Raw genomic sequence first — 15,891 nt, 5'->3', positions numbered from 1 at the left:
TCATCCATGAATTCCCAATATTAAAATTACACTAGCTTTGTTATTGGTGTGTTAAAAAAAAAAAAAGAATAAGGAAGAGATAGCAGAGTATATTACCCTAGAGCAGAGTTTGGAACCAAGGAGACACACCTGGGGTGTAGATTTTTATTCTGCCACTTTCTTGTTTTGTGATGATAGGCCATTTTCAAGTCACTTAACTTCTAATCCTCAGTTTTCTCATCTGTGAAGCTAGGATCCTATCTACCTCCATAAAAAAAATTATGGTGACTAACATTAACTGCCATGTGAATTGTATTTAACTCACGCTAGTTTTGAGCCCGGGCCTCATGAAGCATATGTAACTCACACATCTCTTTACCTTGGGAGCCACAAGAACTATTTTTCAAGTTGCATATAACTCATGCACAGAAAACAATAAAAAATAACATATTTTTCATTAAATTAGAAAGGATTGTATTGCTTTCAAAGTTTTTATTCTGTTTTCATAATAAAACACTGTGGTCCTAAGGAAAAAAAAAATTTTTTTGTGGTGGCAGTCAATGTGTTAAATATGAAGCCCTTATTATAAAGTCTGGTGCATTATTAGTGCTCAAAAATAGTAATACTCATTATTTTAAAATCTCTTTGAATCTGGAAAGATCATTGGTCCTGAAGAGGTCTTAAAATTTTAGTAAATACCAAAGCATGTAGTATAGTAGGTGGCCTGCCAGCATGCTTACATTACTTTGCTCTTGCCTTTTGATTTTAATATTTAACATATGACAGACTATAAAACATAGAGATCAAGTGTTTATCTTACTAAAAAACTGGGATGACATGTTTTAGGAGTTTTGAGAAAATTAAAATAGCCTGTATCGAGTGTTTAGTACAATTTCTGGTGCAAATTGACTACACTCAAGGAATGTTAGTTCCTCACCTTCTTGCTTTCACATTGTTGAGAGGCTTAGAAGATACCACTGTAATGCTACTGTTACTCTGTTAATTTGTTGAACATAGTAAATGTAATTGAAGTAAGAAAGGAAATTGACAGCAATTCATTTTAAGTTATAATGCTGTTTACCAAAATTGAAATTATTCTGACTAAAGCCAAATGTCTGCTTTTAGCTGATTTAAAACATTTGGTTTTAGTTTTGACCATTTACATGACTAGCCCTGAAGACTATTTGCTTATGTAGCTTAATTTAGAAGTGATTTTGGTCTATTCTTTGACCAAATATATTGTCTCTGTAGACATGAATTGGGTGTAATTTTCAGGTTCTGACAAAGTGGAACGAAAACCCCAGCTGTATCTTTTGTTTTCTAGAAACCAGTTGTCATTCTGTGTTGTTTTCTTTACCCCATTCTTTCCACTACAGCTGTGTTGCAATGGCTTGGTGACGTCCTACTCTATTCTGCTCCTACATTTTTTGTCTAGGCAAAACAGGGTTAGGCCCCCATTACTTATCTGGAGGCTCTCACTAGAAGAAGAAGAAAAAAATTTTTTTAATTCTGGATATTCATTTTAAGAGCTTGGCTAAAATAGAAGGTCCCAGAAAGTTTGAATTAAAGAACTAATAACAAAATAGGAAAAAAATGAAAAAGATTGCTCTAGTTCATATAAAAAAGGCAGGTGTTACATGAAGCAGCTCTTCTGGTATGTCATATCCAGAAGATTCTGGGTTGGATGTTAATGATGAAAGTTAAGAATAAATTCAAGTTCACATTGAGTAATTTTCTCAATGACTCATCTAGACTATAGTGTCTTATGTTTGTATATATTGTAGAAACAGAGTCATTGAGATTCTTCCCTTCAGTTAAATATTTTCTTTAAAAATGATGTTAAATTAATATTACCTTTGTTTCTAGAGAGTTTATTAGTGCTAAATTATTTGTTCAATGGTCAAGGCATTTTTCGAGTAAGTGCCTGTTAAGTACTAGGTGCTTGGGGATTCAAGAGGAACATGAAAAGAGAACATTCTTGCCTTCATGGAGCTTATTTACCATGATCTGGTGTATATTTAAAAAGAGTTACTGTGAAGATTTACTTAGCATCAGATTTTAAAATGACTCTAGCATGCAGCATCTCAAATTAGGTGCATATAAAGAAACCTGTGGTGCTGAGAATGTTTTATGTCTTGACCTGGGTGGTGGTGACACAGTATATATTTATGTATAAAGCTATCAAGTTTCTAATTAAGATGAGTATACTTTACTCATCTCAAGTAAAAACTTTTTGTAGAAAGTAAATTAATGTTAAAACTGTTTTTGTTGTTGTTTCTCATTGCATTTAGAATAAAACCTGTATTCCTTTAAAAAAAACAGACATACTGATAAGCTATTCCATTCAGATAATGTTAATTCTGAAGCAATGCATTAAAATGCAAAAATTGTGTTTGACCAAGGAAAATAACTTGCAAGCTTCCTACATCATCTAACATTTCACTGACAAAATTTTGACAATGTGAACTTTAAACTGTGTTCACCTTAAGAACTCTCAAGATAAGCAATGCTTGAAAGAACTTTGCAGGTAGTGGAACCATTTACTTATAACAAGTGTTAGGTTTAAACCATAATAAGTAACTTCTATCAAATGTTTAGAAAGATAAGATCTCTTTTTTTATTGAAGCCATCTTTAATGCGAAAGCAAAGAACCTGAAGTGAGTAGAGTGCATGAGGGTGGAAATTTAGTAACTTCATGATGAAATTCTGTTACTTTCCCATATGGACTGGGAAAAGACTTCACTTTGCGCTTTACTCCTCAGCCCATATCCCCTCAGTAGGGACTGGTAAAAGAAAACTATGCAGCTGCAAAATACATACATAAATAAAAAAGAATAAGAATGTTCTTTGTAAATGGAATGATCTCTAAAATATATTACTGGCTGGGCTTGGTGGCTCATGCCTGTAATCCCAGCACTTAGGGAGGCCAAGGCAGGAGAATTACCTGAGGCCCAGTAGTTCAAGACCATCCTGGGCGACAGAATAAGACCCTGTCTCTTAAAAAAAAAAAAACAGCTATATATATATATATATATATATATATACACACATATATATACATATATACAAGCAAGGTGCAGAACAGTGTTTATGGTGAAATGGAGGAAAGATACATCCATGTTTACTTGGTTATATATAAAATATTTTCAGAAGGATTCTGAAAAAACTGGCAGCACTGTTGTCTACAGGGCAGTTAACTGGGCAGCTAGTGTGTAGATTTTGCCTTCTACTCTTTTTTACCTTTTGAATTTTGAACCATGTGAATAAATTGCCTAATCAAAAATAAATTTTTTTTTTTTGAGGCAGGGTCTTACTCTGTTGCCTAGACTAGAGTACAGTGGTATCATCATAGCTCACTGCAACCTCAAACTCCTGGGCTCAAGCCATCCTCCTGCCTCAGCCTCCCACGTAGCTAGGACTACAGGTGTGCACCGTGACAGCCAGCTAATTTTTCTATTTTAAGTGGACACTGGGTCTCGCTCTTGGTCAGGCCGGTCTCGAACTCTTGGCCTCAAGCAATCCCCCTACCTGGGCCCCCAGAGTCCTAGGATTACAGGAGTGAGCCACCACGCTTGGCCTAAAGTTATATTCTAAAAGAGTATATATTATGTCCCAGAGTATGCAATAAATATCCATGAGTCCATACTGATACATGTAAATGATCGAATGAATGAATGAATAAATTAGTGGGGGAAAATAAATCTCCCATTTAGAAGAATTTCAAATAAATGTATGTAGATACTCAGCCTTCAAAAAAAGGGAATACAACTTTCCATTCCTTAAGTGGAGTCTGTTCATAGTGACTTCCAAAGAGTATGGTATAGAAAGAGGGGAAAACGAATAGCTTTGCAGTGGAGAAACTTGGCAAATACCAACTCAACCATCAACAGTGATGTCATGTTGATACCACACCCTTGACATGTTGTGATGAGAATGGCATTTTACCTTTGTGGTCTGCCTCTCCAAGCCCCATTACCCAGTCTAATCATGAGAAAAACATCAGACATTCCAATAATGAGGCACCCTACAAGACAGCTGATGAGTACTCCTCAGAACAGCCAAGATCATTAAAATCCAGCAAAGTCTCAAAAACTGTCGCAGCCAAAACAGGGCCTACAGGCACTTGACAACTAAAGGTAATGTGATATCATGGCTGGGATCCTCGAATAGATGGATATTAGGTAAAAACTAGGAATCTGATAATGTATAGCTGTGGGGTCATTAATTATAATAAATGTACCATACTAATAAAAAATAATAAGAGAGGAAACTAGGTATGAGGTAGTATATAGGAACTCTGTACTATAGTCTAATTTTTTCCATAAATTTAAAACTACTTTTAAAAATACTTTTAAAAAACAGTGTATGTAATAAGTACATTGAATAATATTTAAAAAGTAAATTTAAAATTCAATGTCCATGTCTTATTCCCCAGAGCTGAACCTGGAATGAAAGCCTGAGCATCTTCTGTTTGTTTTAAGCCCCACAGGTGGTTCTGATGTGTGGCCAGAGTGGAGACATTGTTTTAGGGATTCATTCCTGCTTGAAAACCTAATTTCTGAATTTTTCAAAAATCATGATGAATAGTAAATCCCTGTGTATTCAATTCATTAGCAAGTTGTTTTTTGTTTATTTTCTGTAATTGTTCAGACCTTTTAAAATGTGTGTTCTTGGTTTATTTCTGTTTCTTCTTTTTAGGTGTTTACCTTTGATATACCCTTGCCTCAAGACTTCTAATGTTGGGGGTGGGGGGGGGAGACTTCTAATGTTTTTAAAGCTTGACCACAGTATTTACCTGATGTTCGGTGGCAGTATTTAATCTTCTCTTGCTTTTTCAGGCCACGTTTTTGTTATTTTGTTTAGTTCAGACTCTTGTTTTAGATAACTTCTAACTATCCTACCAAACATACATATAAATCATAATTGTGAATAGCAGAAATCTGTTTTTCACAGGCTAGTTATTACAGTTTTTCCCCTGGGAACTCTGTAATTTGTCAGTCATATAGATGGGTACAGTATGAAAACATTCTCTAGCCTAGAAAATGACTTTTTTCTTTATCATCACCCACAGCTTTCCAGCATCTGATACGCAAATGTCTGTTTTAAATATTTTTAACAATTCTTATAATTTCTTTACTTGCTTTTGAGTCTCTTAACCATACCAAATTTATAGTGGCATTATTATTAATTAGGTCATATGTTTATTAAGAAGGTTATTTTATATTTACTTTTTCCAAGCTAAACATTTTAATGTTGTTTTCCTTCTCTCATTGGTGTGTTTATTATTCGTTTCTTCAGTTACCATTATTCAGAACTTCTCCTTTGGTCATAATAGTATTAATAATCCATATGATTACCAAAAATAGTTTCTGGAGAGAAGCATTCCTTGTTTGTCTCTTTCCATTTACTTGCTATATAATCCAGACTCTGATACCTCTTTCATGACCCAATAGCTTCAGCCTTTCTTCAGGAGCTTGCTTTGGTCTCTTCCAGTTCCAGTTCCTCTGCACAGTGCTGTCAGTGCATTACCTTTTGAAAATAAAGATTTGATCATGTTACTGCCTTGCTCTGGGACCCTGTGTCCTTGCTTTGGGACCCTTTGTCTCTCCCTCTTAGATATAGAAGAATAATATGAACCACTAACATTTATGGATCAGAGTGCTGAGGGTTTTATAGCCGTTGAGTAATTTAATTTTGACAAAAACCCTATAAAGCCAGCACTCCCTTTAACCCCATTTTATAAACAAGAAACTGATGTAGAGAGGTCAAGCAATTTATCTAAGGTGCCATAGTTTGTAGGTAACAAAGCTGAAGCCAGCTCTGTTGATTCCGGGTTTCTCTGTTAGTGTGGCCCCAGTGGGGCCCCGTGTGCATTTTTGCCCTCTTTCTACCCAACTCTCCCCAACCTAATCCTTCAGTTCAAGGCTCCACTTACCTTCTTTAGTTTACCTTGTAATTTCTCAACAACGACACTTTCACTTTCACTTGCATCCTGTGGAAACCCTGCTTCTCTTTTTTACAGTTCTGCTCAAATATCACACTGGATCCTTCTACTCCACCTTCCAAGTTAAAGTTTTTTATTCTATTTTATTCTAGAATTTTGTTTATATTTCATTTTTGTTATTTGCCTTATACTGTATAATATTTGTTTTTATTTCCACCTTCCTTCTAAATTGTGAGCTCCTAGAAGATAAAGACTGTTTTATCTTTATAAACTATGGGGCCAATATCTTGCACTTAGACATGCAAGAAACAGGACTTTTTAAAATCAATTTCATTCACACAAAATATTTTATTAGAGTTTTTATTTTTATGAAGCTGGAATGTGGAGTCTTTTTTTTATTAGCTGGTAGCTCAGGTGGCAATTGAGTGCTTGTAATGTGGCTAGAGTGCCTGAGGACTAAACTTTTAATTTTATGTAATTTCAATTATTTTAAATTTAAATAACTGCCATAGGGCTAGTAGCTAACCATATATTTAGACAGTACAGTTCTAGAGAGTGGGAAAGACTGCTTATCTTTCAGGCTAAGAATAGATTAGCAGTAAGTTCAAGATTATATTCTCCATCAGTAACTGAATATAGAAATCCTGTATTTCTAAGAGATGTGTTGTAAGATAATCAGTGATTATTTATTTGTAAGTTTACTTTTCTGTTTTTGAACTTTAAAATTAACCAGGACGCTTGAGTATGTGGTTCCCCTTTTAGATATTAATGGCTAGAAATTAATAGTGTTAGGCCAAAACATTATGTTTAAAATTTTTTCATAAAATTGAGACATTTACTTAAAAAAACAGAAAGCTCTGGGTATACTGATACAGGACTATTTTCCTGCAGTTTCCAGAGTGTGGATTCTTTGGCATGTATGATAAAATTCTTCTCTTTCGTCATGACATGAACTCAGAAAATATTTTGCAGCTGATTACCTCAGCAGATGAAATACATGAAGGAGACCTAGTAGAAGTTGTTCTTTCAGGTAAGTAGCTTCTTTTATTTTTCTTTCTTTTTTTGTTCAAAGAGCCTTATTTTCTGTACTAAATGTTGTATTCAATTATTCTTGGTCTTTGTATTATTGTTACTTACTTCTTTTATCTATAACAATGGCTGCCATACGATTTTTACTTTCAGGAAGGTTATATCACAGATAAGAACGGAAAATAAGCTGAGAATTGCTTGAATGTTACTGAGCTAAGGGAATTATCATTTGAACTGAAAAGAGCATACTTTTCTCTGAGACGAAGAAATAAAACAATTACGCTGAAATTCTGTTTCCTTTTCCCCATTTCTGTAAAGAGCGTAAAACAATTGGGGTTCAGAAAAGAGAATTAGGAAAAAAGGAGAAGTAATGAAAATATGGAAGAGGAAACTACAATATTTCTATGGCTTATAAAAATGCCCCTTCTCTTTTCGTTCTCAGTGAGCTTTTTTTCTACCTCTCTCCTTTTCCCACCTCACCCATTCTTGCCATACCTTGTTCCTTAGCTCCCACTATTTCCGATCTCACTAACAGCAATGTAAACAGCACTGTTAGTAAGGAGTGAAAGGGAAGAATGCCATAATAGTGTACATGGTAGGTCTGGAATACTTCTTGTTTGGCAAGAAAGGAAGCAAGCTGGCCATCCAAGAGGCCAGAGTCCTGCTGTCAGTTATCCCACTTCCCAAACTCCCCTTTGAGCCTGTTCTTGAGATCCTCACTGACCATCACCTTTCCTTATGAGTCCCCACTCCTCTCATCTTATTTCTGATTCTCCCATTCATCTAGCCCCCCCCCCAGCTTGATCATTCATCTGCACCACAACCCCAAACCATCTGTATACTTCCCCATCCTTGTCTTCCTCCTTGCCCCTGAGGGGCGTCACTCCCTGTCTTCCCTGGAGATCATGCTCACATCCATTTCTTCTTTACCCTTCATGAGACCACAGGGAAGTCCAGTGATGACTTGCAGGTTGAGGTGAAAGGAAGATCCTTGTGTCTGTTCTCTTGCTCACTTAGAAGAGAGGAGTCTCTTTCTCTTAACCACTGGGACTGTGGAGAACATACAGAGAGTGTATCCTGGGATCTTAAGTTAGGACTCATTGTTTTTCCCCACAGAAATATTGCTGTATATTGAGGTTAAGTTCCATAGCATTTTTTACTTTAGTGTATTTCTCAGCATATCATAAGTTAAACAGTTTTTAATTGGCTAAAATAGACCTAACAGCTATCTGCAATCTTACCATTATGAGAAAGTGCTTTTGGAAGTTCCAGATACCTAATCTACAGACCATTTTTGGAGTTCGAATTATTTGAAGCTGATGGACTTCCTAAACTAGAGTTTAAATATCACAATATTAAATGTTTAAAATAATTTATTTTTATGCTCAGATGAAATTTTCAGAGAAAAAAATGATTTTGTATACTACAACATAAATGAACAGGTGAACATTCCTAAGGTCTATTTTAATACTTTTCTTTTTTAAAAGCTTTGGCCACAGTAGAAGACTTCCAGATTCGTCCACATACTCTTTATGTACATTCTTACAAAGCTCCTACTTTTTGTGATTATTGTGGTGAGATGCTCTGGGGATTGGTACGCCAGGGACTGAAATGTGAAGGTATGTGTTCTAAAATTTTTGTGGTCATTTAAAATAGGGTTTCACGTTTACATTCTTTTATTATCACTGAGAAAGTGAGATTATTAGTTGGTGACTAGGGAGTAACCAGGATTTAGAATCGGAGGGATTGGGACTCTTTTGTACTCTTGGGCAATTTACTGAATCTCTCTGAGGATCAATTTCTCTGTAAAATATATTCTACCCCATGGGTTTTGTGAAGAGTAAGTGGTTTAGTAAAGTAATATGGGTAAAATATTTGTCACAGAGTAGTGGATCAATAAATACTAATGTTTTTAATTTTTTTTTTAAGTTAAGTCTTACATACAACAAAACTGTCAAAGTTGTTCTGAATTACAATTGCTAGGGGGTAGGGCACAGGTGCACAATTCTGATTAAGAAACAGTCCTCTAAGTTGGAGTGTTAATAAACTTTTATGGTAAAATGCCAGAGAATAAATATTTTAGGCTTTGCTGACTCTCTTATAATGTGAAACTAGCCATAGACAAGATGTAAACAAACAGACATGGCTGTGTTCCAGTAAAACTTTATTTAGGAACACTGAAATTTGAGTTTCATGTAATTTTCATGGCACAGGAAGAATTTGGTACACAGGCCACAGTTTGCTGACCAGTGCTTTAAGCCAGTGGTTCTCAGACTTTATCATGTATCAAAAACATACTTTGCTGGGTCCCATCCCCAGAGTTTCTAATTCAGTAGATGTGGGGTAGAGCCCAATAATTGACATTTCTAACAAATTGACAGATGATAGCTTTACGGACCATACTTCAAGAACCACTGCTCTAGCTAACTTAACCTTTCTAAACAGACCTTTCTACCCATTTCCTATTCTTCAATTTGTTAGCTTCCACTTAGCCTGTCATCTGGATTCTTAGTTAGAACAGATATTGCTAACAGAAATTAATAAAAGAAGCACCAATTTTTTATGTGTCACAGTTAAAAGTTTTTTTAATATTATTTCTTACCTTTTAAAATATATTTAGGCTGTGGATTAAATTACCATAAACGATGTGCCTTCAAGATTCCAAATAACTGTAGTGGAGTAAGAAAGAGACGTCTGTCAAATGTATCTTTACCAGGACCTGGCCTCTCAGTTCCAAGACCCCTACAGCCTGAATATGTAGCCCTTCCCAGTGAAGAGGTATGTATTCTAAGGTAATAGAAGGACTACTTATTCCTTATATTTCTACAGTGTGTATGACATTCTAGAACATAATTGATAAACTAAAGAACAGTAATGTTCCTACGCTTAAGAAACTTAAAATGTAATAATGGGAGCAGGGCTTACCAACAGTAATGAATTACATTTTGTGCACCTTGGGATTGCATTATTTATTACTCAGATCACTGTATTAGCCACCTAACCAGTGTCCCTGCTCCTGGTCTCTGTATTTCACTTCATCTTATACATGATAGCCAGGTCAAGTTTACTGTTATACTGCTCTGCTTCTAACACTCCCCACTAGAAAACCTTTTATACAGGCTGCGTTTCTTACAATCTGTACTATTCAGCATTCCCTGATGACACCCTGGCTCCCCCTTTCTTTGCTCTTGTTGTTGTCCATACTACATGGATTTTCCCGACCTGGCTTAAAAGCTACGTTTCCTGATTATCCCCTTGCCGAGAAGTTATTTTATGTTCTGAATGCCATTATACTTTTTAAACCTTCCTAATTGTGTATATAACATTCTACTTAATATCACAGTGTTTGTATACTGGATTGTCCTCAAGGAGATTTTGATCTATTTAGAGAAGATAATACTTATGTCTTTATGTGCCCCATTGTGTCCAGCATGATCCTTGGTACTTAGTAGGTACTCAGTGAATAATGACTCCACTGATCCTCAAAATATATATATCAATAGATCTGTATATAGATGAGACCACTGAGATACACAATGGTTAAGTGACTTAAGTCACAGAGAAAATTAGTAAGAGATACTAGAATTAAATCTAGAACTCATTATTTGTAAATCAATGATTTTTCTCATAATATATTGTACCTCTCAAGGGTAAAGGTGTTAGATCGGGGAAGAAAGCAATAACTCTCTTGTACATTTGATAGTACTTGAAGTGACTTCCATCCATAGATTATAATCTTATCATTTAGTTTCTATAACTTCTTTGGTCTTCTACAAATTAATGACAAAAGCAAGCCTCGGGCTGTCGTCTTGGCACCCTAGTCACAAGATTTTGTTAAACTGAGACACCAGAATAAAAGCCTCTGAAATCCTTTCATAAAAATCCAATATTTACATATTGCTTAGCCTCAGTGTGAGATTTTTAAAGTAGAAAAAGAATGCTATGATATAAGGGACTGAGAACGAGAGGTTATTATGAACATGTGAAAGAACTTGGGGAAAGATTGGCAGGAGAAAAGTTAGTGTATTTTATACACTGAACTACACAGAGAGCTTATCTGGGAGTGAGGACTATAGGATAGAGGTATGTTGTTTTAAGATCCCCACAAGTGATGCTGGTGTGCCAGCTACACCCAGTTGCGTATTACTAGTTAGGAAATATTGAGTAGGAGGACAGAGCAGATGGATAAAGTATTATGTTTTAATTCATTAATTTATATTTTATCCTGAAGATGAAAACTCCTTAGGGAAGTGTAAGAAGTAGAGTGACATGTCTGAATCGGTTATATTGTTCAGAGTATTTTAAAACAAGGAGAACTTGTAGAGTAGAAGGTCTTCAAGAAGGTTTCCCTTTGCCAGTCCAAACACAGCCTCAAAAAGAAGGAGGTAGAGTAAGAGAAGAGCTTGTGGAGGAGAAGAGGGAAGCAAGAGTGGGAAGAGAGGACAGTCTAAAGGAATGGAGGAGATAGCAGTTAGGAAATAAGAGCAACCCCTAAGCCAAACCCAGGTCAAGAACTAACTCCAAGTGGCTGCACCTTGAGAGCCTCCTAAGCTCTCGTGTGCCAGGCTTTGTGATGGCTGCTTTGCCTTTTCTCGTGTTCCTCACCACAATCCTGGGAGGTATAGGTATTATCCTGACTTCACAGATAGTGAAAATAAGGAAGAAAAGTTTCTGAGGAGTCAGGATATTAAACTTCACTGAATACTAAGATAAGCTTGAAAATAGGCAAGTTGGGAGTAGAAAACTTTGAATCTGTCTCTGAGGCTGTCTTTGTTTACATGTAAGAAGGTAGTTTCTGTTATAATGTCACAAGTCTGAAGAGAATCAAATAAAGAGATGGAAGAACAGACAATCAACTGTTCATTGAATTTGGTTAAAATGGGACCACTAAGTTTAGAGAAACCACAATTGAGTGCTGGCTGTTTGAAGATGAGACAGATAAATATTCCTTTCAGTACATTTGGGGAAATTCCTGAGGGGCAGAGGACAGAATCAAGCTAGAAAGAAAATGTTGGGTCCAAGCCTAAGCATAAAAGTGGAGATATTTCACTGAGTAATACTCCAGAGCCAACTAAATATACATAATTGAGGAACTGTCCTTTTTTAAAATGCTTTTTTATTCCCTTTACTATTATATATAATTGAGAGTTGACAATATCGTTATATGGTTTTTGTGAGCAATTACTTTGGCAAATGGTAGCTTACGTTATGAAAATAATCAAATTCTTTTAGAAAATTTCTTGCTACACATTAACAAGGAAGAAATAACAGTTTAAGCTTAGCACTAATTTGTGTATAGGGACATTAAAGCAAGGTGAGAAAAGAACTTTCACTCAGTTCTAGTTACTGTAATCTCACTGGTCCCGTTTTAACCAAATACCCTAGGTAATTCTAGGAACATCTACCTCCCTCCGAATTCTGATTAAGTCTGCCATACCTTTCCTGCCATCCTCACCCCATGGGGTGGCAAACCACTATTACTGATGGGATTGTATCACGCCCAGGTATATTGAGATGGGAAAAAGGTTAAAAAGCACTGAACTATAGTGTGGAAGAGCTGAGTTTAAGTCTTGATTCTAACACTACCACTTGGTAGTATTAATGCCTTTGAGCCTGTTTTTTCATATTTAAAATAAGGATGGTAATATAAATAACTAGTCGTACAAGACATGACAGATTAGGTGGCTGCTACAACCATAGTTCCCTGAGTAGTTCCTGGCACACAGGCTCTGTACCGTGTCTCTAATAACCTGATCCTAGCAAGACATGACCAAAAGGGAGTCACGAAATGGCCGTTGGCATATGAAAGTATCTGTTATGAAATCTCTTCCTTACAGGAGTAGTCTGTATGCTTGATGATGACTGGATAAATCTGTCTTACTGCATCTGCTGTTTTGAACTTAAGACAAACCAAAAGAAGAAACAGGAGCAAAAGAAGTAGAATGTTGAGTCACCACTAGAGTAGGGAGCCAGGGATGAGCAAAGGTCTAAAACATCTGTTTCTAGTTCCCGCTGGATTCTCTATTAGCTTTACAGAGCCAGTGGTGTTGTTTTTGCTGAAGGTGGTCCACACACGGCAGCATGGAGCGTGAGCCAGACTAGAGCAGGACACCCTGGGCAGCTGAAGCACACAAGCGTGGTTTGGGTTTCCACATTTTTTTTTTTTAACTTTTCCTGAATTAAATAAACTGCTTCATAATTTATTTCAGAAAATTTCTAGCTACACATTAGTAAAAAACTATTGATCTGAAGCTACATTTTTGTCTTTTTATAGTGCTTTCCTCCATTCATTTGTTTTGTCTGTTTCTTTTCCTTTTCTTCCTTCTACTTTCATTCTTTTTCCCTCCTTTCCTTTCTTCTCCCTTACACTGTCTCTTGGTTTCTTCTGTTACTTCTCTTGATTGAACATACCAATGTAGAATGACACAACTTCTCAGAGTTACAGAACTTACTAGTTACAGAAGATATCTATAAGATCTCAGGACTGAGTTCTGTCAGTGAAGATGCAAGCAGGTTCAACAAAATTTATTAAGGTGTCTAGATGGTAGTTAGGTATTTGGATTTTGGATTTGAGAACTTGGATTATGTTTTATTCATTTTTTTTGATCCCTAATATATAGTATAGGGCCTGTCATATAATAATGAATGTTGTTGAATGAATGGAATGAGCCACATTAAACTAGGTTGTAATTTAGTTTATTTACTTCATATAGAAAGAGCCATAGTTACAAAAATCCACTTATCCCTTAGGTTACACAAAAATTTTTAATTGATGCTTTCTTTAATTTTGCTCTTTATTCATATGGGGGAAAACTCAAAAAACTGGAAAATACTTAAAATATCAAGGAACTTCCTAAAACCTAGGTACTAGGAACTAACAATTTAATTAGTTTTGTGTCTACCATTATTTATTTCATAATCATTAATTAGACTTAAAATTTTACATACGTGTTTTAGTATTTGTTAAGAGAAACTTGAAAATCTAAGATTTCTTTCAAAATATTTTCAGACCTCATGGTTCAATAAAGCAACCTGAGCAGCAATAATACTTTGTGGGTTTATTTACTTTTCCTGTGATTAATTCATTGGTCACGTTTTTGAAGGGATTTGAACATCTGTCATAAATTCATTTTAAGGCTTTTAGTTTTTATTTGTAAAATGCTGAATGTGCCTGATTAATCAGTGAATAAGGACATAAGAATCAACATATCTTAGGGTTTTCTTAAGCATAAATATTAGCAAAAAGAATCTACATTTTTCTCATTCAAGGGTTGGCAAATTAAGCTTTGCAAAGGAAACTGCTGAGATATACATTTTTAGATTTTTGGCTTTTATGTTCCAAATAAGTGATTTTTGTGGTTAAGCTTTGCTCCCAACATTTTGTTTTTAATATTTTGACTTATACTAATGGAAATTACTTACATTTTAGTCACATGTTCACCAAGAACCAAGTAAGAGAATTCCTTCTTGGAGTGGTCGCCCAATCTGGATGGAAAAGATGGTAATGTGCAGAGTAAAAGTTCCACACACATTTGCTGTTCACTCTTACACCCGTCCCACAATATGTCAGTACTGCAAGCGGTTACTGAAAGGCCTCTTTCGGCAAGGAATGCAGTGTAAAGGTAGGATTATACGTTTTCCTTAAGTAAAATTAATGTCTGTTTTTGTTAGCAAATATAGGTTTAAAATATTTATATTTGAGAAGCATTAAAGAAATTATTCTCATAGTTGTTAACTTAGGAAAAAAATATATATATATAAAACACAAATGCATGTGTGCCAGCAACTACTGCTATCTTCAATATGTGTTTTATGTACCAGGCACTATGCAAAAAAAAAAAAAAAAAATTACATATTCAGTCTTCAAAGCAGCTATATGTGAAATATGCTTTTGTTATTAGTAATAGGAATCATTTTCTATTTTATAGGCAAGAGAAATTAACTTGCTTAAGATCACATAGCTAGTAAACAGAAAAACTAGAATTTATATCTCTGAGGTATGACTTCTTAACCTGCATGATGCAGAACAGCTGGTAAGCAGCAAAGCTGTTACTTGAGCTTATGTCTTTTTGATTCCATAGCCGGACACTACCCAAAATAGAAATAATGCTTTCCTCTTTTCATTAAATATTCATACACATGTAAATATACTACAAGAGTTTGGGGTTTTTTGTTTTTGATGATGTAGCTACGGGAATTGTACAAAAACTGTCATTCCAGAGAATAACACCCTGAAATAAGTAGGATATAGTAGAAGCTACTAAAATTATATTAGGGACCATCCATATTTGGATACAAACCCAGCACATTATCATAGTATTCCCAAAACATCTCTTAATGAACCAGGTTTTTAATAGAATAATGGAATAATTTTTGCTTATAGTTATATAATACTTTAATATTTTAAGATTTTTTTGGTCTTATATTTTCTCAGCAATGCTGTACAGTAGAATGAAAACTAAAATACAGAGTTAAATATCTTAGGTTATTAGTTACTGAGCCAGGATAGGGTATAAGTAGTCTAGCTATAATCTTATGTACTTTTTTTCATGTGATTAATCTAGCAGTTCTTAGTAGCACACCTTTTTATATAGTAGAATTATTTGTGGAGTTGAATTATCAAGTGAGCTAAATAAAACATTAAGGTAGGTTTTTGTCTCAATAAATCCTTGCTTACAACACAAGTAAGATAATCATATATTTTTAACTTAAGTATATAAGAAAGCTTTTCTTGACAATATTTAATAGCATATGAGAACATTTGTTGTAAGATATAACTATTAGGCAGGCATATTTAAATGTTGAAATCTTATTTCAACAGCTTGCTTTGAATATGAATTAATACATAAATTAATACTTTAAAATATCAACACAAAAGTATATTGGAAAACAGCCACTGAGAAGTGTTTTGGGAAAGAGCATTAGTAGCAGATGTACAA

General features: G+C 35.0%; 1 protein-coding gene across 3 annotated transcripts in view; it reads left to right on the top strand.

Annotated features, from left to right (window-relative positions):
* The window catches only part of PRKD3 (protein kinase D3), a 64,094-nt gene that overhangs the window by 17,756 nt on the left and 30,447 nt on the right, over positions 1–15,891 (top strand). For 2 of the 3 annotated variants that reach the window (XM_045549412.1, XM_045549413.1), the window contains exons 3-6: positions 6,815–6,953; positions 8,440–8,571; positions 9,573–9,730; positions 14,382–14,574. In XM_045549412.1, coding sequence (XP_045405368.1) covers positions 6,815–6,953; positions 8,440–8,571; positions 9,573–9,730; positions 14,382–14,574 — 622 coding nt within the window. The remainder of the gene's footprint in view (positions 1–6,814; positions 6,954–8,439; positions 8,572–9,572; positions 9,731–14,381; positions 14,575–15,891) is intronic. The other variant, XM_045549414.1, reaches the window with a different exon arrangement.

Source organism: Lemur catta, chromosome 4 (assembly GCF_020740605.2).
Source record: "Lemur catta isolate mLemCat1 chromosome 4, mLemCat1.pri, whole genome shotgun sequence".
Lineage (NCBI taxonomy): Eukaryota > Metazoa > Chordata > Mammalia > Primates > Lemuridae > Lemur > Lemur catta.
This window is presented reverse-complemented; position numbering and strand designations above follow the sequence as displayed.